This window comes from Carcharhinus amblyrhynchos, chromosome 5, assembly GCF_965287045.1.
Source record: "Carcharhinus amblyrhynchos chromosome 5, sCarAmb.v2.hapA, whole genome shotgun sequence".
Classification (NCBI taxonomy): Eukaryota; Metazoa; Chordata; class Chondrichthyes; order Carcharhiniformes; family Carcharhinidae; genus Carcharhinus; species Carcharhinus amblyrhynchos.
In genome coordinates, this window is record NC_137328.1 from 42,654,578 (window position 1) to 42,678,117 (window position 23,540).

Consider the following 23,540-nt stretch of genomic DNA (forward strand, 5'->3'; position numbering starts at 1 on the left):
TACAAGGGTACTTTACAATGAAAAAGCAGTATACTGCCGATGCTGGAAATCTGAAACAAGAACAAAAAAATGCTGGAAAAATGCACGTCAGGCAGTGTCTGTGGAGAGAAACAGGATTAAGGGATGGAGAGAGGATTCTCTGGCCTCTCCATGACATCTTTCTCATGGAGGGAGGCAGCATGCTGTTTGCAGTGGCGGGATCTTCTGGTCCTGCTACATCATTGGGATTTCACCATGCAGCTGAGAGCCCCTTGGCGGGGGCAAGCCATTGGCAGGAGCAGAAGACCCAGCCAGCATGAACAACCAGAAAATTCAGGCCAAGGTTTCAATTTAATGACCTTTCATCAGACCTACATTATAGGGCAGCTGGTTGTGCTTTTGCTGTTCTGGGATGAGAGCCATGATGTGGAGATGCTGGCGTTGGACTGGGATGGGCACAGTAAGAATCTCATAACACCAGGTTAAAGTCCAACAGGTTTGTTTGGTATCACGAGCTTTCAGAGTGTTGCTCCTTCATCAGCTAAGTCACCTGATGAAGGAGCAGCACTCTGAAAGCCTGTGATCCCAAATAGACCTGTTCGACTTTAACCTGGTGTTGTGAGGCTTCTTAAGTTGAGAGAGGTTGCTTTCACCAGCACAAAAATGTTTTAAAGGAACATCACAGTTGTCGGAATTTAATGAGAGACCATGGCTCCTGACTGACTTCAGAGCAGCTCCAGAGCCACTGAGGAAAATGTTGGCAACACCATTGAAATGACGTTTGGATTGGAGACACAAGGATATAAGTTCAGACTTCAGATTACTTTGCACTGTCTCAGCAGGTATCAATATGCAAGGGATATTTAAGGATGTAACATTTGTTTATCTGCCAGGTCCAGAAGTTTTATGTTTTATTCCTGATATACTACTTATGTCTTATTTGGAAACAGTGGCAAGGATGGTTTCATGATTTTGCAATATTTTAATGTTGGTAATTTTCCATTTTTCAATTATCTGGTAGCAATTTTAAACATAATTGGGGAGGCAGTGGTGCAGTGGTATTGTCACTAGACTAGTAATCCAGAGACCCAAGGTAATGGTCTAGGATCCCAAGTCCAAATCCCATCATGGTAGGTGTTGAAATTTGAATTCAATTAAAATCTGGAATTGGGAGTCTAATGATGCTCATTAAACCATTGTCAATTGTTGGAAAAACCCATCTAGTTCCCTAATATCCCTGAGGGAAGGAAATCTGCCATCGTTACCTGGTCTGACCGACATGTGACTCCAGACCCAGAGCAATGCAGTTGACTCATAACTGTCCTCTGAAATAATCTAGCAAGCCATTCAGTTCAAGATCAAGTAGGGATGGGAAAAAAATGCCAGCCTTACCAGTGAGCCCACATCCAATAAACAAAAAGAAAATGATGCTTTTTCAAGAGAAAAAGAAACAACAGTTATATTACCTGCTGAAAGCTAGCCTGCACCAGATTTTCTGGGATTGCATTCCTGTGTGTAAAAAAAAACATGAGTTATAAGAGTATGTCACAAAGAATTGGATATGTGGAACCAACTCCCAGTCAAAGTAATAACGTTGTATTGACTAGTTTACAAAATTAATTGAACAAAGGTGAGTAGTGTTAACAACTGGCTACCAGTTTAATGTAAGCATGGCTATTAGAGTGGGCTATTTCTTCTTTCAACTATATCTTTATATTTCTAATTAGCATAGATCATGTTCCTAATTATTCATTCAGTCGTATTGCTTCTTGGCTTTTTGGCTAAGATCAAGCATCAGATCAAGTCCAAGATGGGATGCAATGTCTTATCTTGTCAGCTTGGATCTTGCTTACTTCTCTTGTGGGGACCTTGAATTGGAATTTGAATTTGGTTTTTGGAGCAAGCAAAGCATAGACTTGGATTTGTCCAGTCCATTCTGAGCACTGGCTTTGTAACTTTAAGAATGGAGTAAAAATATTTTTTAAAAAAATTACTCAGTTTCTTGCTCTTAAAAAGGCTTTGTACATTTAAGACTCACAAAATCCTACGTTCGCTATGCTACCACACTGTACTTTATTGCAAGCCATTCTGGAAGAATATATCATCAACAAATTACATTTGAACTGGACTCAGATTCTGAATTAACTCAATTTATTTATGGGCCTCAAATCAACATGCTTAAAGGCAGCAGGGAGGCCAGGGCCTAGTGCTTCTGATGGATCAATGGAAGTATGGCAGCTCGAATCTGCACCCTAACCTTTGACTTGGCCATGACCCCAAGTCAAATTTTGGGTCTAGGCTGATTTCAATAATGGAAGCAAGTGTCGCGCCTGTAACAGTACAACATGATATAGATGTTAGTCCTGGAGTTGAATTTCTTAAAAGTCAAAGGTGAGAGTTGGTAAAAGCAAAACTAAAGCAGATGTATCCAACAGAATCAATAGCTAATTAAAGGTACAAGCTAAAAATTAAAAAAAGAACACAATAAGGGAGAATTTGAGTGAATTAATTTTAAAACAGAAGATTTCCTGAAGCAGTAAAATTGCAAAAGGGGTCAAACAGAAGCAGGAAAAGAACCAAGAGCTCTTAGGAAAGTTACCCCAAAGAAGGGCAATAAGAGAGGTAAGATTATAAGTGAGTCATTGTTAGTTAACAAAAGTAAGCTTTTCTTTGCACGCTCTGAATTCTAGAATCACAAATTGATTTACACAACTTTAGTCTCCCAGAATCAGGTTGCAAACCAAGGATGCAATTTTCTCCTTTTTTTTTGCAGAGTGTAGTGGCACGCAGGAAATTCGACACGAAATCCACCAGTCCCAACAGCAACTTCCTCTGCCGTACTGCGAGCAACATGGAGAGAAAAATATCCAAGGGACAGATCCTGGACATGGTGTGGCAGGCTCTGATTGAGCCTGTCCCACCGGCAACTTGGATTTAAAAGATCGGCCGCCTTTTTTGAAGATCATCCCACACAATGAAAATCAAAGACAGAACCCTTCCCCCCGCCACCCCCCCAACAACTGAACTCCCCCCTTCTGAACATCCCCCCATGGGACAACCCCTCACGCAACAACCACTCCCCAATCAGGAACTGTTTGAGCTTGGATTGATGGTTACCAATCTTGGCTGAAATTTTTCCATCCTGCTCATCACGAGAATTGCAGTGGGCAGGGGGATGCAAAGGTCAGTTGACCACGGATGGGATTTTACAGTTTTGGGGCAAGCTTGGCCGGAAAATCCAGCCCCTTATTATCTGTTCCATAATTTTCACATCATATTTATTCAATCACCTGCTGATGATCCAGCATTTTCAGCACAAAACAAATGTCTAATCAATAAAAGATAATGCCCACATACAATTTCTATCTACCACCGAGGGTAATTTTAAAAACACACAAACAAGCCAAGCTGTTTAAAAAGTGATATTTGTGAGTTATAATGTGACACTTTCATATGTGCCATGATGGAGCGAAGGGTGATTACGCCGTTCCCATGCAAAATGTGGGTGTTGCTCGTAGATAACATCTGTAGAAATGAAACAGGACCAATCATTGCGTCGATGAGACATGAAAATTCCAGTTCATAAAGTAGCTTACCTACGCTTCTCAGGGGCAATGAGGAATGGGCAATAAGTGCTGGCCTAGTCAGTGATGCCCTCATTCCACGAATGAGTAAATAAAAAAAGAACGCACTAGGTGATTTACTCACCGAATGAGATCAAACATGGCATCGAGAGTGGTGATCTCTGGCAAACTTCCACGCCTGCCAATGTCTTCGGCACGTTGGGAGATACCAGGTTTGATGGCCATCACCAACACAATTCCTTGTACAAACAAAATATATATTATATGAGAGGCCTGCTTTAATGAAACACATTTAAACCTTGTTGAGGAAATGAATGTTGATGGAATGAGGTGCACTCATCATTTAATTGCGTATTAAATGCAAATCTCATGATTTAGTGCCAGTAATGAACTCCAAGGCATGCTTGTATCTGTGCTTTACTGCAAAAGCAGTTATTTAACATGCTGAGTTACTTTGCACTCGAGTAATTACTGGGCAGCAGGATTAAATCAATGGGGAAATTGTTATCTACTTCAAGATTCTTTAAAAACACATTTATCATGTTACTGCATAGAATGACCAGAATACCAAGCCTTGGAAGTAAAACAATAGAAGGTTTTATCATATACATAATACTATTTAGCATAATGTACTACCTAGAATTACAGCAGCTATGGTGGTTGAAAAATAATATACTACTGCCCGTGTTCCAATTTTCTTAGAGACACTTGAATCCAACGTAGCGACTCCTGTGGAGGAAAGTTCAGGAACTTCATTAGCACTGTGCCAGACTTAAATCTGGTGCAAAGATTTCATAAACAAGCTGTCATTTACTACTTAAAGTATGTAAAAGCATATCTGTTGCTGACCATCTTTTAATACTCCAATTTATTACACCACTCATTCATTGATTAAACCTCTCAAAATAATAATTTACTAGTTATTTTTATAAATGAAAGGAATAACTTGTGTACATATAGGACCCGATTTTGCCAAAAATTCGTGCCCGTTTTCGGGCGTGAAATCACGGTAAATTTGGGCATCGGGCCTGTAACGCGATCTGCACCCGAATCCAAGCAGATCGTGCATTTACCGACACCCAATTTGGGTGCCGACTTGGGAGAATCTCCACCATCCCATCCCTCCCCAACCAGAGATCCATCTGAGCCCCCCATGTCCCCGCCCCCCCCCAGCAGATGCCAGGGAAGGCCAGGAAGATGTGCTCTGCTGGGGGGGGGCCTGCCTCCCAGGGGGGTATCTAAACTGGGAAGGTGGGGGGAATCTGCTGGAGGGGGCCTACCTCCCTTTTGTGGGGTGGGGGGTCTGTCAGGGGGCCTGTCTCCCAGGGGGGTCCATTTGTGACTCTTCCCCCGCCCCCCGCTGTTTTTGTCTTTCACACCCGAGCGCGCTGTTTTACATTTTTTCCAACTGCGCTAAGCCCTGCCCACAGCGCGGACCGGATTGGAGCCAGCAAAAATCCGGGCGTAAAACGGATCCGAGCCTGGGAAAATGATTCTGGGCTCGGATCCGTTTTACGTCCGGATCAGGCCCTTAGTGTCCAATTGGTTACATCGGGCCCATAATGTTTTTCATGACCTGAGGACATTGCAAAATGTTACAGAGTTAAAATCATCATGATTACACTGCAGGAAAACAAATAGTTTTTAAGTATATTTATTAGTGTCACAGATAGGCTTACATTATCACTGCAAGGAAGTTACTGTGAAAATCCCCTAGTTGCCACACTCTGGCGCCTGGTCGGATACACTGAGGGAGAATTTAGATGGCCAATGCAGTCTTTCAGACTGCGGGAGGAAACCAGAACACCCAGAGGAAAGCCACACAGTCACAGTGAGAAAGTGCAGACTCCGCACAGACAGTGATCCAAGCCAGGAATCAAACCTTAGAGCTGTGAGATAGCAGTGCTAACCACTGTGCTATCATGCCACCCAGGTCCCACCAAGTCCCACAAGGTCCCAGGAAAGAGGTGATTAACCTGATCATTTGGTGTTGGTTGAGAGATAGTATTTTTAGGATGCCATTTTTGTCCATGCCCATGCAATTCCTTGAAGGGTGTTGTGGGATCTTTTAGATGCACCTGAGAGGGTAGACAGGTCCTCAGTTTAATCATGAACTGGAAATTTAGCACTCCCAATACTGCAGTGAAGCGTTAGATTATCCACAGGGTTTGAGTGTAATGAAGGCTGGAGACGATTTTAAAATAATTGCAAAATTAGAAAGATAATTAATTGAGATATGTCATCAACACCATTGAGGGACTTGGTGTTGGACCTACACCACTGATTTCTAAGTTCAAGCTCTTCTCCAAATATTAAACACCAATACAGTGTAAGATGACAAATTAGTGCAATACAGAGGCTGGTTCAAATTAGATAACAGCATGTGGACTGCAGCATTTCAAGAAGGCAACTCACCACCACCTTCTCGAGAGCAATGAGGGATGATCAAGAAATGTTGGCCAGCCAGTGGCGCCTGTGTCTCATGATTGAATAAATAAATGAATTGAGATGCAAACTGCCTGATTCAGTGGTCCAAAGGAAAACAGAGCTTTCCCGGCGTTCTGGTCAATTTGGTAAGGATGTGATTGCACTGGATAAGGTGCAGAGGAGATTCACCAAGATGCTGCCTGGAATGGAACATTTAAGTTATGATAAGAGGTGGGATAGGTTGGGTTGTTTCCATTGGAGCAGAGGGGTGACATGATCGAGGTATGCAAATTTATGGGAGACATGGACAGAGTGGATAAGGAGCAGTTGCTCCCCTTAGCCGAAGGGTCAGTCACAAGGAGACAGAGATTCAAGTGAGGGTGGGCAGTTTAGGGGGGATGAGGGGAAATTCCTTTCTGCCCAGAGGGTGGTGATGGTCTGGAATGCACTGTCTGGGAGGGTGGTGGAGATGGGTTGCCTCACAACCTTTAAAGAGCACCTGGATGAGCACTTGGCACATCAAAACATTTAAGTCTATGGACCAAGTGCTGGTGAATGGGATTAGGTGGGAGGTCAGGTGTTTCTCGTGTGTCAGTGCAGACTTGGTGGGCCAAAGGGCCTCTTCTGCACTGTATGATTTGATCATTCTGTGAATAAAATCAAACACAGGGCAGCTACTAATGCATCTCATTGCTGATTGTCAAGTCTTGTTGCATGCAAATATTTGGTCTGGTCACAGTCACTGTCCAGTGTTTCATTTTATGTGAAATCCCTTACACTGAATTACATGGAAGTTGGTTGCTTGGCTCAACCAGTCTATACTGACTGGTTTTCTATATGAGCAATAGTCCTCATCCCAAACACCCATCTTTTGCTCATGTAATTTTTCTTTCCTTATGTCACCTACACTATCTATAAATAAACAGGCCATGTTTCAGTCATTAACTCTGGCCATGTAATCCACAACCTCACAAACTTCTGTACAAAAAGTATTTTCCCGCTCCCCATCTCAAATTGTTTGAACTTAATCTTATATTTTATTCTAGACCCCTCATCTATTTGAAACCAATTGGATCTGTTTCAATGACTAGGTTCTATCACTTAATAATTTTAAACACATCCATTAAATCATCCAGGAACTAACTCCCTCTATCAAGAAAGGCCCTTGGAACATTTCAGAAAGGGACAAAGTGCTGTATAAATGCATGTTGCTTATTTTGATTGTTATTGTATGCAATCAATTCCAATTAAGGGAATAATCTGTCAAAAATTGTAATTTATTTGTAAGGAATTCTCATATCAGACATTCACAGTGAAATATTAGTAATAATTTTATGCTTATTATTGAGAATTTATATTGCTCAATTCCTTGCAATTTTAATGAAAGATAATCTACATAACAATAGTTGGGTGGGGTAAAATTGTGTCCTGAGATACAACAAATGCACCATGTTATTCATATAAAGTTCCTTTGTGCACTGTTTCACATTAATGGGTTAACAATGTTTTTTTCAAAATATTTCAGAGGGCGGGATTTTCCAGCTGCACTCACCCCCAAGGCCGGAAAATCTGTTCAAGGCCAACGATGCTTTGCGTGGTCCATGTCCCGCCCGCTACAATTCCCACGGTGGGCAGGATGGAAAACATCCGCCCATAGACTTATTTCAAATTTTCAGCGATTTTCAATTTATTCATTCATGGGATGCTGGTGTCGCTGGCTAGACCAGCATTTATTGCCTATCCCTTGAATCACTTGAATCACTGCCAGTTGTAATTCTGGCATTGTAGATTGGTTGCCTGTATAGCAACTGCCATTGAACTCAATAGAAATGGAACTTGATCAGTTTATGCAACAGAAAGCTCTTGATGGCTTTAAGTGTGGGAACAGAAAAGGGGAACAGAAGTGTGGGAACAGAAAATTTGCAACAGTAAATCATTTGTCATAAATATTGTTACCTTCATTCCAATTAACACGTATTGCAATAAAAATCAAAGATTCCAAGAGTCACTCTCTCTGATTTCAATACACTCATTCAGTAATGCAACTTAATAAGATTATCTACCTGTAATTATACTGGAGATGATTAAAGGTAAAATGATCATCTTCAGCATTCTCATCAGGATGTCTCCAGGAAACCCAAAGTAGTATTTGTCCAGGGCTGTCAAAACAGCATATTCACGCACCAGAAATCCTAACAGAATACCTGGAAAGTAGGACATCATTAAGGACAGCATTCAAGATTCTTTATCACATTGAGAGACATTTCAAACTTATTACATAATGGGACTTCCAAAAGATTTTTGGGATTGATGTACTTCACAACAAAGCACAGTAAGTTCACCAAGTTTTGTTTAAATAATAGTCACAAGCCATAAGAATTGAAGATTTATGTTAACGGCGCAGTGGCACAGTGGTTAGCATTGCTGTCTCACAGTGCCAGGGACCCAGGTTCAATTCTGGCCTCGGTTGACAGTCTGTGTGGCGTTGGCATGTTCTCACTGCGTCTGCGTGGATTTCCTCTGGCTGTGCTGATTTCCTCCCACAGTCCAAAAATGTGCAGATTAGGTAATTGATCATGCCAAATTGCCCCCTAGGGAGATTAGCAAGGCAAATACTTGGGTTATGGGAACAGGGCCTGGGTAAGATTGTTGTTGGCACAGGCTCGATGGACTGAAAGACCTCCTTCTGCACTGGAGGGATGTCACAATCTAAACAGGATATTCTTAGGAGTGTTATATCCCACAATATATTTCAAATAAGGCTCTACTGTAATTTCCCAGGTCTATTAGCCAGAATCAGTGAAATGTTAAACATCTTACCTCAGACAATCAAATAGTGCCATTTATTGAAGCCATGACATTCTAGATATGCATGCACTAATGTTTAACTGACTGCTGGAACATGAAACAGGTATTGGGGTTCAGGCCCTAAAGTAGAAAATATTTTCCTTCCCATTAATTTAATGTTGTAGCTTATAGAATCCCGACAGTGCAGAAAGGGGCCATTCGGCCCATCAAGTCTGCACCAACCACAATCCCACCCAGGCCCTATTCCCATTACCCCACATATTAATCCCCTGACACTCGGGCCAATTTAGCATGGCTAATCAACTTAACCCGCGCATCTTTGGACTGCGGGAGGAAACCAGAGCACCCGGAGGAAACACGTGCTTTATTATCACAATCCCCCTGTTTTCTTGGACTGGAATTGATGGAAAAGAAGTTTGGGGCCAGACTGGTTTTAAACAAAGAATGGGATAACATTTTTCTTTATCTGGAGCTGGAAGCTAAAATGCAGGGGGTCAGAATTTGCAGCTAGAAATTATCTAGGACAAATATAACTTCACTCACAAATATATTTTTGGTGTTCCTATTTTTGAGACGAGAAACTAAATTGAGCTAAATAAGTATAATCTACTTTGAATATCTTACTTTGTACACTTATTTATTTTGTTACATTAAGCAGCTACATGATTTATATCTGGCTGCTATATTTCACAAAGGGAATTATCAAGGCAACTTTCAAAACCATTGGGCAAATGTGCATGTCAAGTGCAAAAGCCACAACATATAATCAGATCACAAGGAGGTCATATTGTTATGTCCCTGGTTTAGACTATTGTAGCATTAGATATTGTGTGACATCAGCATATTTCAGAACACAAGGTATTCAGACATCTTAACACATTGACCCAATACCTGTATCTGAGTCAAAGGCAAGCAAAAAAGTTGTACAGTGAAGTCATTTTAATACTAGTTGGATCTATATTAGTAAATTGTGGTAACCCACATGAGTTGCATGGGGAATCACTGATTGATCTCCCTGTAGGATTCATTGTGTAATTTATATTAATTGATTAGCAAAAGGTTTTTAAAAGATTACCGAAGGCGGGATTTTCTGGCCATGCTTGTCCCCAAGGTCAGAAAGTCCTGTCCAACATCAATGGACTTTTGCATGGTCCATGTCCCATCCACTACAAATGTCATAGTGAGCGGGATGGGTAATTGGTAATTAACCAACCAGGTGAAACTTGTGCATCGAGCTCTGTATAAAACAGGACCATGAGTGGGTCCGTTATTCCTTTTGTCTCGGTTAGGACCAGTTGTATTCATCATAGACTTGTGGCTTTTGTTTTACTTAATTTTGTGTATTAAAAGCAGTGTTTGTTTAGAGCTGACTCATGGAGTTGTCATACAAAGCAATTCATGAAGGTCAAAATTCATTTTTCTATCTGTGAAAACAACACAATTTCTGATCTCTAACTTGATGCAGATGGCTTAAAATAAATCGGTGACTTCAAGTATACTTTGAGCTTTAAAGTGGCGGGTAAGAAACAGATAGATTATTGACAATTAAAGGGAGCAGGATTAACCAAATAAATCACTGATACTGCAACTATCAAAGTGCACCACAAAGAATAAACAACAAAGAACAAAGAAAATTACAGCACAGTAATAAGCTCTTTGGCCCTCCAAGCCTGCACCGAACGTGCTACCCAACTTAACTAAAACCCCCTACCTTCCAGGGACCATACCCCTCTATTCCCAGCCTATTCATGTACTTGTCAAGATGCCCCTTAAAAGTCACCACCGTATCTGCTTCCATTACCTCCCCCGGCAATGAGTTCCAGGCACCCACCACGCTGTCTCATACATCTCCTTTAAACATTGCCCCTCGCACCTTAAATCTATGTCCCCTAGTTATTGACTCTTCCACCCTGGGAAAAAGTTTCTGACTATCCACTCGGTCCATGCTTCTCATAATCTTGTAGACTTCTATCAGGTTTCCCCTCAACCTCCGTCACTCCAGTGAGAACAATTTCTCCAATATCGCTTAATAGCTAATGCCCTCCATACCATGCAACATCCTGGTAAATCTTTTCTGTACTCTCTCCAAAGCCTCCACATCCTTCTGGTAGTGTGGTGACCAGAATTGAACACTATATTCCGAACATGCCCTAACTAAGGTGCTATGAAGTTGCAACATGACTTGCCAATTTTTAAACTCAATACCCTGGCCGATGAAGGCAAGCATGCCATATGCCTTCTTGACTACCTTCTCCACCTACATTGCCACTTTCAGTGACCTGTGAACCTGTATACCCAGATCCCTTTGCCTATCAATACTCTTAAGGGCTCTACTACATTTGGAAAGAATGAACCAACATTAAGGACTGAATTTTCAGATCTCCAGCTATTCAGGAATGAGGGAAGAGCAATCCAAAATTCATGAAGAAAGACCTTTTCCCCAGCCCATAGGTCCCACCCCAATTATAATCTTTGCTGTGGTCTTGGGAACACTCCCCCTGACTGTGCCAATGGGCTGTGGAAAGAGTCCTAAATCAGGTGTTAAGTCAGTAAAAATGCAAAATATAGACACTAAGTACTGGAAATACATAGCAGGTCTGACAGTATTTATCACAAGAGAAACAGAGTTAAATTTTCAAGTCAGATATGACTTCTTCAGAACTCAGTGAAAATGCACATGTTCAACAACATACATAAGGCCCCAAGTATAATTTAGGAGAGCACTGGTAGACTGAGCATTGCTTTGTCCACTGTCAGTTGGAGGTCCAGCCAAAATGGCTCCCGCAGAGCCTGCATTTATTCGTGTGAGGAAACAAGTGATTAGAGTCCTCTTCTGGTTCCAAACATATTTCACCCGCCGTGACCTGTGCAAGGAGCTAACTGCAGCTGCTACCGGTACTCCAAACTACCAAAGATTCTGTGGCTCCCATCTTGCAAGCTGCCTCAGCACCCTCATATAGCATCAGCAACTTTGCCAGTTGGGTTAAAATTAGGCTGAAGCTTATGCCCAGCCCTGATCGCTAGCCTCTCTGTCACTGATCCCTCTGCAGAGTGGCAGTGGGACACCTATCCCAATGATTATCGCCCCCTCGCCCACCACCCAGAGGCCCCATCCCCCATTAGAACCTTCCCCCTGGGCATTGTCTGGGGACCCAGGCTAACACTGCCAAGATGATAATGCCCAGGGGGCACCCCGCTGGCACCTGACCCTCTGGCGGTGGGGGGGAGCCTCAAGAATTCCCCTTCATTCCAGCGGTGTCCGGTCGCCAGCTCCCCGCAAATGGAGAACTATAGTGAAGCCTGCTGGAATGAACCACTTCTGGCCAGTGGGGGCAGCCACTAGCACGTCCGAATACTTCAGCCCCAGGCCCACTAATGAGGTGTAAAGCACATTTAAATTGTCATTTACATACATTCTGCAGCTCCGCTCTGATTTCTGGCAGGGAGCTGCTGACGACAGAAATCCGGCTGCCAAAGACGAGTAGAGGCTGTGGTGCCCAGCATGAGGCCTGCAAAACATAGAATCTCCTGGTCCGCTGCACTATAAAAGCAGCTCAGCAGGCTGGGAGAATTGCCCACCACACTTGGAGAACTGTGTACAGTATTTATCACCTTATTCAAGTAATTATGTGAATACATTGGAAGAAGTTCAGAGAAGGTTCATCAGACCAAATGGAATGGGTGCATTGATGAGTGGTGAGTTTCACAGTCTCATTGCTGATCGGAAGATTTGAACCACGCCAGCCTTCAGCCTGCATCCATTAAACATTCCCTCAAATGTCCAAAGCTGCAGCCCCCATCCGTTCCGACACTTCTGATTTGAGAACAGACATAAAAATTTTCAACACTGTTGAATAAGAAATAATATCACATGAGTACTGTTTTATCATGTTTCACAGCCAGTTGAGCGATGATATGTAATAAATTGCCTTCCCATGAATAATGTAATCTGCCCATAATTGTGTGCTGTGAGTGAAGCAGATGCATTAATTCTCAACCCTCTTGTCATCTAGATGGGCCTTGTGTTAAAAACCTGCCGTTCATGTATGATTAAAAATCAATTAACATAAATATCCTTTCATCTCCCCAGCTGTTGCAAGCACATCCTTGGAATTATTCCAAGGTTTAAAAGAGGAAAACAAAGAGATGACAAAGTCTTTGTTGAGATGTCTGGCAAGAGGCTACAGACCACATTGTTTGCAAACAAGAGATCCATTAGCCAGTCTGCAAGCTATATTCTTGACTTGCAGGAAACACATATTTGATGGAATCCTCCACAGTTTTGCCTCTGGCAATGTCCGTGCAAACTTCCAAGTCACGTATCTCTCTGACAGAAATTTTCAATTCAATCTCAAAACTCTTAAACGATAATCAAAGTAACAAATTGCATTTACCTAACACATGTAAAACAGTAAAGCTTATATTATTTAGCCCTCCATCCATCTGTTGTTTGCGGGACCTCTCTATGCACAGGTTGGCTGTCAGGTTTACCTATCACAGAGTCTCTGGAGTTCAGAAGGAGGCCACTCGACCCATTGGGTTTTCACCGACTGTCTGATTGAGTGTCTTACTCAGGTCCTCTCTCCTGCCCTATCCCCGTAACCCCATACATTTATTGATCAACCTAATCCACACATCTTGGGACACCAAGTGGCCATTTTTACCATAGCTAATCCACCTAACCATCACATCTTTGGACTGTGAGAGGAAGCTGGAGCACCCAGAGGAAACACCCATAGACACATGGAGAATGTGCAAACTCCACATAGTCCATGGCAGGAATTAAACCTGGGCCCCTGGCAATGTGAGACAACAATGCCAGAGTCACCTGCCTTCACTAATTTCCACATCTTTCACTGGGTTCTGCCTGACCGGACCTAATGCCTGCAGATTCCAATTTCCTGGGCAGGATGGCAGCAGGTGCTATCCCAGTAGTGGCCAATACTCCAAGTGATGCTGCTGAGACTATCAAGCTGCCAACCCACCGATTGGCCAGCAGCTCCTGGGTGGCAACCTGTTGTCCTTTCAAGGAGTGGCAGCCCCCAAAGCAACTAATTATTTGCCTGACACCTGTAAAACACAACCGTCAGTCCCACAATGGCTGAGGCTTTCTTACCAGTCATCAGGGTAGAATCATAGAACGCTACAGTACAGAAGGGGGGCCATTCAGCCCATCAAGTATGCACCGATCACAATCCCACTCAGGCCCTATTCCCATAACCCCATGCATTTACCCTAGCTAGTTCCCTTGACACTAAGGGGCAATTTAGCATGGCCAATCCACCTAACCCACACATCTTTGGACTGTGGGAGCAAACCGGAGCACTCAGGAGAAACCCCACAGACATGGGAGAATGTGCAAACTCCACATAGGCAGTGACCCTCACACTGTGAGGCAGCAGTGCTAACCATTGTGCGGTCCCTTAAAGATGGTGGATTTCCTTCCATAAAAAAATTAGTGAGCTAGATGGGCTTTTACAACAATCAACAACGGTTTTATAGCTGTTGCTATACTTTTAATTCCAGATTTTTATTTAATTCAAATTTAACCATCTGCTGTGGTGGGATTCGAACCAGGGCGCCCAGAGCATTACCCAGGGCCTCTGGATTACTAGCTTAGTGACTACACCATCACCTCACTCCTGCTAGATGCCACTGAGAGAATAAAATGCCATTGATTCAGCCTGTCCCTGCCCCATGAAAGGAACTTATTCCCATCTCTACACTATTCTTTCCTGTTCTGTGACCAGCCCCTGCTCATCTCCCAGTCTTCCAAAGCCCTCAGCCACTTTGAGTTTCCAGTTTTGACCATCTCATTTTCACCATGAACATCCAATTCCTCTGTCACCTCCTCCCACCATCAGGATGCTGTGAGAGTTGCCGGTTTCTTCATTGGATGGAGGGTCAACATTTCTTATCTACCGGCACCCTCTTCCGCTGGGCTGAAATTGTTCTTGCATAAAACAACTCCTTCTTTGACCCCACTCCCTTCCTCCAGATACAAGTTCATGTGAAGAGAACCTGTATGGGTCCTAATCATGTCTGGCTTTGTGTGGGAGATGTTGAACATTCTTTACTCCAGCCTCACTCAGACCATCTTTTTCTGGCACATTGGTGCTGTTTCCTGCACTTGCCCTGAGTCATCAACTTTGATTTCAATTCCAATCATTCCCTTACCTTCACATTGTCCATGGTCACCTGGTCCATTCCCTTTCCTTCGTCAACTTCTCCACCTCCATTTCTGGGGATAAGCTATCACCTAAATCCACTGTTAAGCTAATGACTCCCACAAATATCTCAACTTCACTTCTTTCCACTCTGCTTCCTGTTACAGGGTTTTGATGAGACTTCTTATTTTCTTACAGTGGTTAGCACTGCTGCCTCACAGCGCTAGGGAACTGGGTTTGATTCCCAGCTTGGGTCACTGTCTGCATGGAGTTTGCACATTCTCCCCCTTGCCCATGTGGGTTTCTCCGAGTGCTCTGGTTTCCTCCCACCATCAAAGGTATGTAGGTTAGGTGGATTGGCCATGTTGAATTGCCCCTTAGTGTCAAGGGGACAAGCTAGGGTAAATGTATGGAGTTATGAGGATTGTGTCTTGGTGGGATTGTGGTCAGCGCAGACTCGATGGGTCAAGTGCCCTCCTTCTGCACTGTAGGATTTATGCTTTTATGATTCCATTCATCCAGTTTCTGTGTATCCAAAGTATATGTTCTCTGAAACCACATTCCATGCCAATGCTTCTGCTATGTCTTTCACTTCCCTCTATTGTGGACCCCCTCCACTATGACTGACAGGGTCCTTCATGGTGCCCATTCCACATCTTCCCATTTCTCATACTTCTCCTCTGATGCCTTCCCATCTTCTTAGGAAAGGGACCAGTTGGGTAGGTCCCAGAGGTGGTAGGCGATGACTTGGGCAGGCAGTGCATTGCAATGGGGTGACCATTAGTACCTGAAGTACCTGGCATAGGTCAAAAAGTGCCTGAATTGGAGGGTCCCCCAGGAGCTGGTCAGAGGTTACCATGGTTTACCTGATGGTCTCCTGACAAAGCAGTGGGTCACCCACTGCTCCACTGGATAAGTGCCAGCAGAGATAGAAAGTGACCATTCATGTGTCTCAATTAGCATCTGGATGGGAGGGACTATCCACCACATCTGTGGCAAGATGGTAATGCCTTCATATCTCTGCAATTTGTAATGGCACTACAGAGCTAGCAGCTTGTTTGTTAGCTTGTTTGGAAATAATATCTTGGAAACTAATGGGTGGATTTCAGTGAAACTTGATACACAGATTGTGTATGGCCCAAGGAAGAACTGATTAGTTTTTTGTGAAGATGCAGATCCAGATCCTAGAATTTTTTAAGGAAATCCTTAATATTTGGAGTTAGTACAAATTGGCTTTTTGTTTAGAATGTTGTGTACTGGTGTATTTAGAATGCTTTTGATTGTTTTAAAAGATTGTGGATCATCTCAGCTGCTGTGGTAGAATTGCCACAGCCGTTAAAAAGTGAGTAGAGTTTTCAGAGCAAGTTGTTTGATATGAATTAAACTTAGTTGTCATCAATGAGATGGAAGGAAGATACTTTTTTTTCAGCGTTGCAATTGCAGAGCATCAACCAGGCAGGGAAAGATCTTAAGAAAGAGCTGTGTAATTCTAGAAACACTGAATTAACACAGTGTGGTGCGAGTATGCGCTCTACTGAATGCCCTCTCCATTTGTTCAAGGTGGTTTTGGGAAGGTGTCCTTTCTGTTTCTCATACCTCATTATCCACACTTTGTGTACATAAATAAGTCCAAAAGCAGTCACCAGATCCATTTACATGAAAGGGTTCACAGCTATCACATCTGTCTGGAAGGAATATATCGCGGGCGGTTCCCCCAGCCCACTGCACTGCTACAGGCCGGAAGACATTAGCTGAGGCCATTTAGTGGGCTCCCCACTGTGCGCCACGGGCTCCGTGCATCTCCGGGGAGATTTCCGGCATATTATAATTCTCATTTTAATATCATTAGCGGGCCTGGGACAGAAGTCTCGGGCCCGCTAGCCTCTCCTCCTTACCCCAGCCAGGAGTGGTTCAGTCCAGCAGGGTTTACAACAGTTCCCTATTAACAGGGAGTCTGACCCTGCTGGAGTGAAGGGAGACCATGGAGGCTCCCCAAGAGATAAGCAGGTGTGCACTCTGGGGATTGCAAACCTGGCAGTGCTGACCAGGCACCCTGGTACTGGCCAAGGGGCAAAGTGGCAATGCCCACATGGCACCTTGGCACTATCCACCTGACATGGGGCAGTGTCAAGGGGCCAGGGCCACAGTGGGAGGGGCCTTTGGGGGAAGGTTGGTGGAGATGGGGGATCCAGTGCCACTCTGCAGTCAGGATCAGTGGCAGAGGGAGGGAAGAGTCTAATCAGGGCTGGCCATCGGCACGGGAGGGGGAGCTCCCCAGGGAAGGGGAGGCTGCCAGGAGTGGGGGGAGATTGGGACTCCGGGGGGTGGATGAGTTGGGGGGGTTTGGAGAGATCAGGGCTGGTCGGGGGAGACATCGGGAGATGTCTGGGAGGTAGTGATTGTGTTGTGGATCTGGCCAGTGATTGGGAGGCCGACAGTGCGGGGTTACTGTGCATGCGCCGACGTCTACTATGACAGACCAACACGTGCAATGAGAGGCAGTTATTCAGCAAGTGTTCTTAAATGGTTCAAAGGGATCTTTTAGGAAAAGACAGACAAAACTTCACTTGAACAAAAGCAAATTACTGCGGATGCTGGAATCTTTGCTTGAATATCTCATTAATTAATCAAATCCTTAATGAAGCAGGAGTCTACAATCTTATATAGAGACAGCAATGCTACAGGCTGAGTCAAGATGACATTTATGGATGGGAATTTAACAAGTTATTATAAATTAACCATCACCAGACATTTATCTGTTTGACACATCTTTTCATAAGAGCTCTGAAAAACGGGGCTGAATTTCCTCAGCACTGCAGTAACAGGCTGGGAAGTGAATGAGCAGGGGGAGGGGGAAATCACATCCAGATGACTTCCCAAAGCATTCCGACTGCTGGGAACGTTTCCCAGAGGAAGCCCAGAGAACAGATCTGCTGCCCTCTGAATGAATGTGGAAAGCCAACTTAAATACTTAAGGCCCTGATTAGGGACAATTCTGTGGCAATGGCAACATTTTGTCAGCAGTGAAGAGCGTACCGGACCCCACCACATGCTGAGGCCACCAGCTGCATGGAAGAAGCCTCCTCACAGAAAACCCTCCCCCAGCCATGAGGGTTTCATGCATTCAAGAGGGGACTCACCAGTGGGAAAGGTTAGACCTGTGACTAGGTATTGCCACTAGAGGGCCTGCCAAATCAATGAGCCTGCCTGCTTGGTTCCTCTAAAATAATGATGTTAATTTTTGCCTTTGAGTTCTCTGCCCCCTCAGAAATGCTCACCTCTCCCACTGGGGTGGACGAGGCTCATGAGGTGCTGGCCCTGTAATTGTGCCAGCAGCATCAGGAGTCTGTTCTTTGTGATTAATAGGCTCTCTCCAGGAAATTGTTCAACTAACTCCCTGTTAGTAAGTGTGGGCTCCAAAATCCCATGTGACCCTAATGTTGGGATCCTGAAGCAAGTGGGAAAATTCTGCCCACCTTATCCTCAGCTGCTCTGAAATTCAGTAGCCATTTTGTCATTGAACTCCTTTAACCCATTCTCTCACTCATCCCATAGAATCCCAACAATGCAGAAGGAGGCCTTTCGGTCTATCAAGTCTGTATCAACTTTCCAAAAGAGCATCAAGCCTATCCCCATAACTCCACACGTTTACCCTGCGAATCCCCTGAACCTACACATCTTGGAACACAAAGAGGCAATTTAGCCAATCCACCTAACCAGCATATCTTTTGGACTGTGGGAGGAAACTGGAGCACCCAGAGGAAACTCACGCACACAAGGGGCAAACGTGCAGACTCTGCATAGTCACCCAAGTCTGGAATTGAACCTGGGCCCCTGGCGCTTGAGGCAGCAGTGCTAACCACTGTTCTACAATGCGACTGACATTGTTTTCCACATTACAGATAACACGTTCTTCTGGATATCACTGGTACACTATTTAAAGTCGAGGGATCAAGGCCACTGCTGAGAAATAATTTCCATCTGAGCTTCCTTGGAGTGGCAATTGTTTCAAGTTTAAGGACAGCACCAGGTGGCATGTTGGAACAATGGTTGGCACGGCTGCCTTGTAACACCAGGGACCCAGATTCAATTCTGGCCTTAGGTGATACTCTGAATGGAGTTTGCACATTCTTCCCGAGTCTGCGTGGGTTTCCTTCAAGTTCTCCAGTTTCCTCTCACAGTCCAAAGATGTGCAGATAAGTGGATTGGCTATGCTAAATTGTGTCAGGGGAATTAGCAGGGTAAATACATGGGGTTGTGGGGATAGGACATTGTTGTCGGTGCAGGCTCAATGGGCCAAATGGCCTCCTTCTGCACTACAGGGATTCTATGACAGTAAGCTTTCTCAGAGTCTTCTCAATGAGAAGCTTTACTGAACTGATCTTAAAATGACTGCTTACAACAGGCAGCCTCATGGTAGAGGCATATGACTATGGAAAGCTAGATGTGATACCAGGTTGCTTACACTCCAAAACCCAAACATCCTCCTTTTCAAATTAAACGAAAGATACAAATATTCCCTTATTCCTAACAAACAAAAGACACATTTGCATACACGATCCTATGTGGCTCTGAGTTACTCAAGTTACCCACTGTACATTCACTGCTCTCATGCATTGTTTGTTCTACCAGTTTGCCATTGCACACATAGTGTAATTTTCTATGTGGGCCGATTCCTGATGACAGCTTTGAAGAATTGCATCCTGACTGGCTTCCAATGTTTAGCTCTCGTAATGGTTTGGCAGTCTTGTCAAAATGTCACTTGGTTTCCTGCTGTTTCACCTTGATCTTTTTACTCATGTCTGTTGCTATTTCTGGTTTCAGTAGTTTTTTTGCTATTCGAAGAGTAGCTTGCATGCAGCGTGAAATCAGTCTCTGGACAGGATTACTTTCCATGCCTTTAGTTGATTTGTTTCTCCAATCAAAGTTGCCATGTGTATATCCGTGATAATTTCTATCAATTTCTTAATGAGTCTTTCGGCAATTTTCACTGCTGCCTCAGCCTTTTGATTTGACTGGGGATAACGTGGAGATGATGTGTGGTGCTGAGTTTCCAAATCCTTTGTGAATTGGCTAAATTCCTCATACATGAACTGAGGGCCACTGTCACTCACCACAATGCCTGGAATGCTGTACTGACCAACATGTGCTTTCAGGCACCCTAATATTTCTTCTATCATCGTTTCAGTCAACTGGTCTAACCCCTAATATTCAGAATAGTAGTCCACTCTGGCAAAAAAATTAGTTGCTGCAAAATTGAAAAGGTCTACTCTCAGCTTCATCCTTAGCCTGTCTGAAGTGTCACGTGTCATCAATAGCTCTCTAATTTGATTATCTTGGCATTTATTACAAACACTGCACTGGCTCATGTTTGGCCAGAGGAGCTCATCTCTTGCCTCTCTCAGAGTTGATTCAATTCCTTGATGGCTTGCATGCAAGCATTTAAGCATCTTTCTTCTCCTTAGGGACAATGACTCTATTTCCTTTTCATAAGATGCCATCTTCAGCCATCAATTCATCTCAATTCAATAAACTCTTGTGACCACAGTATGTCATTGATGCTCTCAGGCCAGCCCTTAATCACTACATCTTGTAGCACTTGTAGAAAGGATAGCAGGACTAGGGCACAGAGCCTCAAGATAAGGGAGGGGGGGCAGTTTAGATCAGAGTTGAAGAGGAACTTCTTCACTCAAAGGGTGGTGAATCTCTGGAGTTCTCTGCCTGTTGAAATGGTGGAGGCTACCTCGCTAAGTATATTTAAGTCACGGGTAGATAGGTTTTTGACAGACAAGGGAATTAAGGGTTATGGGGAGAAAGCGGGAAAGTGGAACTGATCTTATTGAATTGCGGGGCAGGCTCAAAGGGCTAGATGCCTACTCCTGCTCCTATTTCTTATGTTCTTATGTAGAATTACATCTTGTTGAATAGTTTGCTTGATTTGAGCAAGTTACTTGTCCAGCTGCTTCAATGGGAGGTATTTTCCTGCTGTGTTTGCCCCACTAGCAGAAAATCCCACCCGGGGGTCAACGGACATTTTCCTGCCCACTACGATTCCCATGGCGGGCAAAACGGGAAAATTCCAGTGAATGACTCTGCTGGGTTGATGACTTATACAACATGTCTAGCTGCTGCTTCATGTTGAAACTGGAAGAGTTCACAGTCTGTTGAAGCATTCTCAATTTTCATGAGGAGAGCTACTCTCAACAGCATTTCTGTGATGCACATCTGCTTCTCTTGCTTGTACGTCAGGTCCAGATGTTTATCTTTGTAAATGCTATGAAGGTGCTTTGGATCAGTTAGTAACGGTTTGCAAAGAATGCTTTGAAATGGCTTGTGGTCGGACTCCACTTTACATTGTCTCCCCCAATCAGGTACTGATGAAAATGCTCAGAAACAAGAACAATAGCCAAGTGCCTTTTCTTGATCTGAGTGTAGCATCATTGTGTTTACAATGGATATAAATGTGACTGGTTGTCCATGTGGCATCAGAATTGCTTCCGGACATTCCCCATTGGCGTCACTTTGCAAGGTGACTTCCTCATTGAATAGAGTATGGATAGGCTAGGGTTGTGTTCCATAGAACAAAGGAGGCTAAGGGGTGACCTAATTACAAGGTACAAAATTATGAGGAGTCTAGACAGGGTAGACAGAAAGGACGTGTTTCCCTTCCCTTACAGTGTAAGGCCCATTCAACATCTACTAAGAAGAGTTCCACCTCGGGATGATATTCTCCTTGCAGGCATGTTGACTACCAGTGAACATAGATCTAAGGTGATCAGTCGGAGAAGTACAGGGAATATGAGGAAAAGCTTTTTCACCCAGAAGGTGGTGGGCACCTAGAATTCGCAGCTTCACCAAGAAAGTAGTGGGTCTCTGGAATTCAGTGATTAAGTTGCTGGTTGAGGCTAAAATGCTCAAATTATTTAAAAGGCACCTGGATCTGTACCTGAGGTGCTGTGACCTGCAAAGCTATGGACCAGATTGTGGAAAGTGGCATTAACATGAATGGATAGTTCCTTTTATTCTTTTTTGTGGTTGGCACAGACACAAGGCACTGAATGTCTCTTTTGCACCATAGCATTTCTATGATTCTATTGCCATTGGAGTACTTCAGCACTGGCATTGTTGTCACTACTTGCTTGATGTTAGTGAACGCTGCTTCTTGTTCTGTTTCCCAATACCACAGCACCTCCTTAGCAGTAAGCTTGTGTAATAGTTCACACTCTGCTGACAAATTAGACAAAGATTTTGCATTTAGGCTTGACAAGACGGCAGCTGAAGTAAAGTTTATTTATTAGTCACAAGTGGGCTTACATTAACACTGCAATGAAGTTACTGTGAACTCTTCTGGGCAGATGCTGCACTGGTCTTACTCTCTAGTCCACCTCTAGATGATATCTTCCTGTTGGACATCCCAACCCACACATGCCGTGTCTACATGGGTTTCTTCCGGGTGCTCCGGTTTCCTCCCACAGTCCAAAGATGTGTGGGTTTGGTAGATCGGCCATGCTAAATTACCCCTTACCGTAAAGGGGGTCCAGTTAGGATAAGTACATCAGCTATAGGGATAGGGCCTGAGTGGGATTTTGGTCGGTGCAGACTTGATGGGCTGAATGGCCTCCTTCTGCACTGTAGGATTCTATGATTCTGTTTGTACTGCTCTAAGATCTGTTCTGCTGTCAATGCGTTTGTGTGCTGTGACGTTTTGTGAATCTCTGATGGCACATTCAGGATTACCAGTTCAAACCTTAGACTTGCTTTCGCCGAAATGAGTGTCCTATCTATGACCTGGAAGGCTAGATCCTCCTTCTTGGCATTACATGTTTGCTGGAGCTGGGATTGGAAAGTTTGCTTTAGCCATTGTACTCACGCAATACTTCTTATTCAGCCTTTGTCTGCTTTCCTTTTGTCTTTTTATCTTTGCTTTTCTTTTGTCCTCTTGCTGTGGCTTTCTGTAGATTTGAGCTTTTCTGTGTGATTTTCTTAGCTGTGTATTTTCTGCAGCCAGTATTTTATTAGTAGCTGTTGTTTTATTTTCCTTTGTCCTTGTTTCAGCAGCTTTTTGGACAAATTTCAACCATTTTGCGTATGTCTGGTTTCTGCAGCCTTCGCAGGATTCAAAAATCTTTTTTATCTTCACTTCTGACCCCATGGCTGGAATTCTCTGGCCATTCACACCCTGCCTTCGCTGCGTCTGTCACTCAGCCGAATCTCTGTTCACTGTAACGTGACCAGCAAATCCCGCTGACGGGAATGGCCGGAGAATCCCATCCATTGAGGGTTGAAGAGAGATGGATTTCCTCTTGAATCAAAAAGGAGGCCATATTCCCTTTTTTACAGCACTAGCTACAGTAAACCAGATATGTTTAAGGGTCCGCTGATATTTAAAGCTCCTAGGCAGGTCAGAAGGAAGTTAAGCATTTAAAGTAAGTGGATAGGATTTGGGGATGGGTACGATTGAAGGTCAGAGGCTTGGAGGTCGGGGCATTGAAGGTTGTGGGGTTTCAGAGGAGGGGGTTGTGGGGAGGAAGGTCTTGGAGAAAGGTTGGGTTGAAGATACCAGGTAAGTTGTGAG

General features: G+C 43.8%; 1 protein-coding gene across 1 annotated transcript in view; it reads right to left on the reverse strand.

The window, feature by feature from the left end:
* slc1a1 (solute carrier family 1 member 1) overlaps window positions 1–23,540 on the reverse strand; it is a 64,093-nt gene that overhangs the window by 28,415 nt on the left and 12,138 nt on the right. Inside the window, exons 2-5 of the mRNA XM_080188696.1 lie at window positions 8,054–8,194; window positions 4,200–4,292; window positions 3,688–3,802; window positions 1,446–1,488 (exon numbers count right to left, since the gene is read on the reverse strand). Coding sequence (XP_080044822.1) covers window positions 1,446–1,488; window positions 3,688–3,802; window positions 4,200–4,292; window positions 8,054–8,194 — 392 coding nt within the window. The remainder of the gene's footprint in view (window positions 1–1,445; window positions 1,489–3,687; window positions 3,803–4,199; window positions 4,293–8,053; window positions 8,195–23,540) is intronic.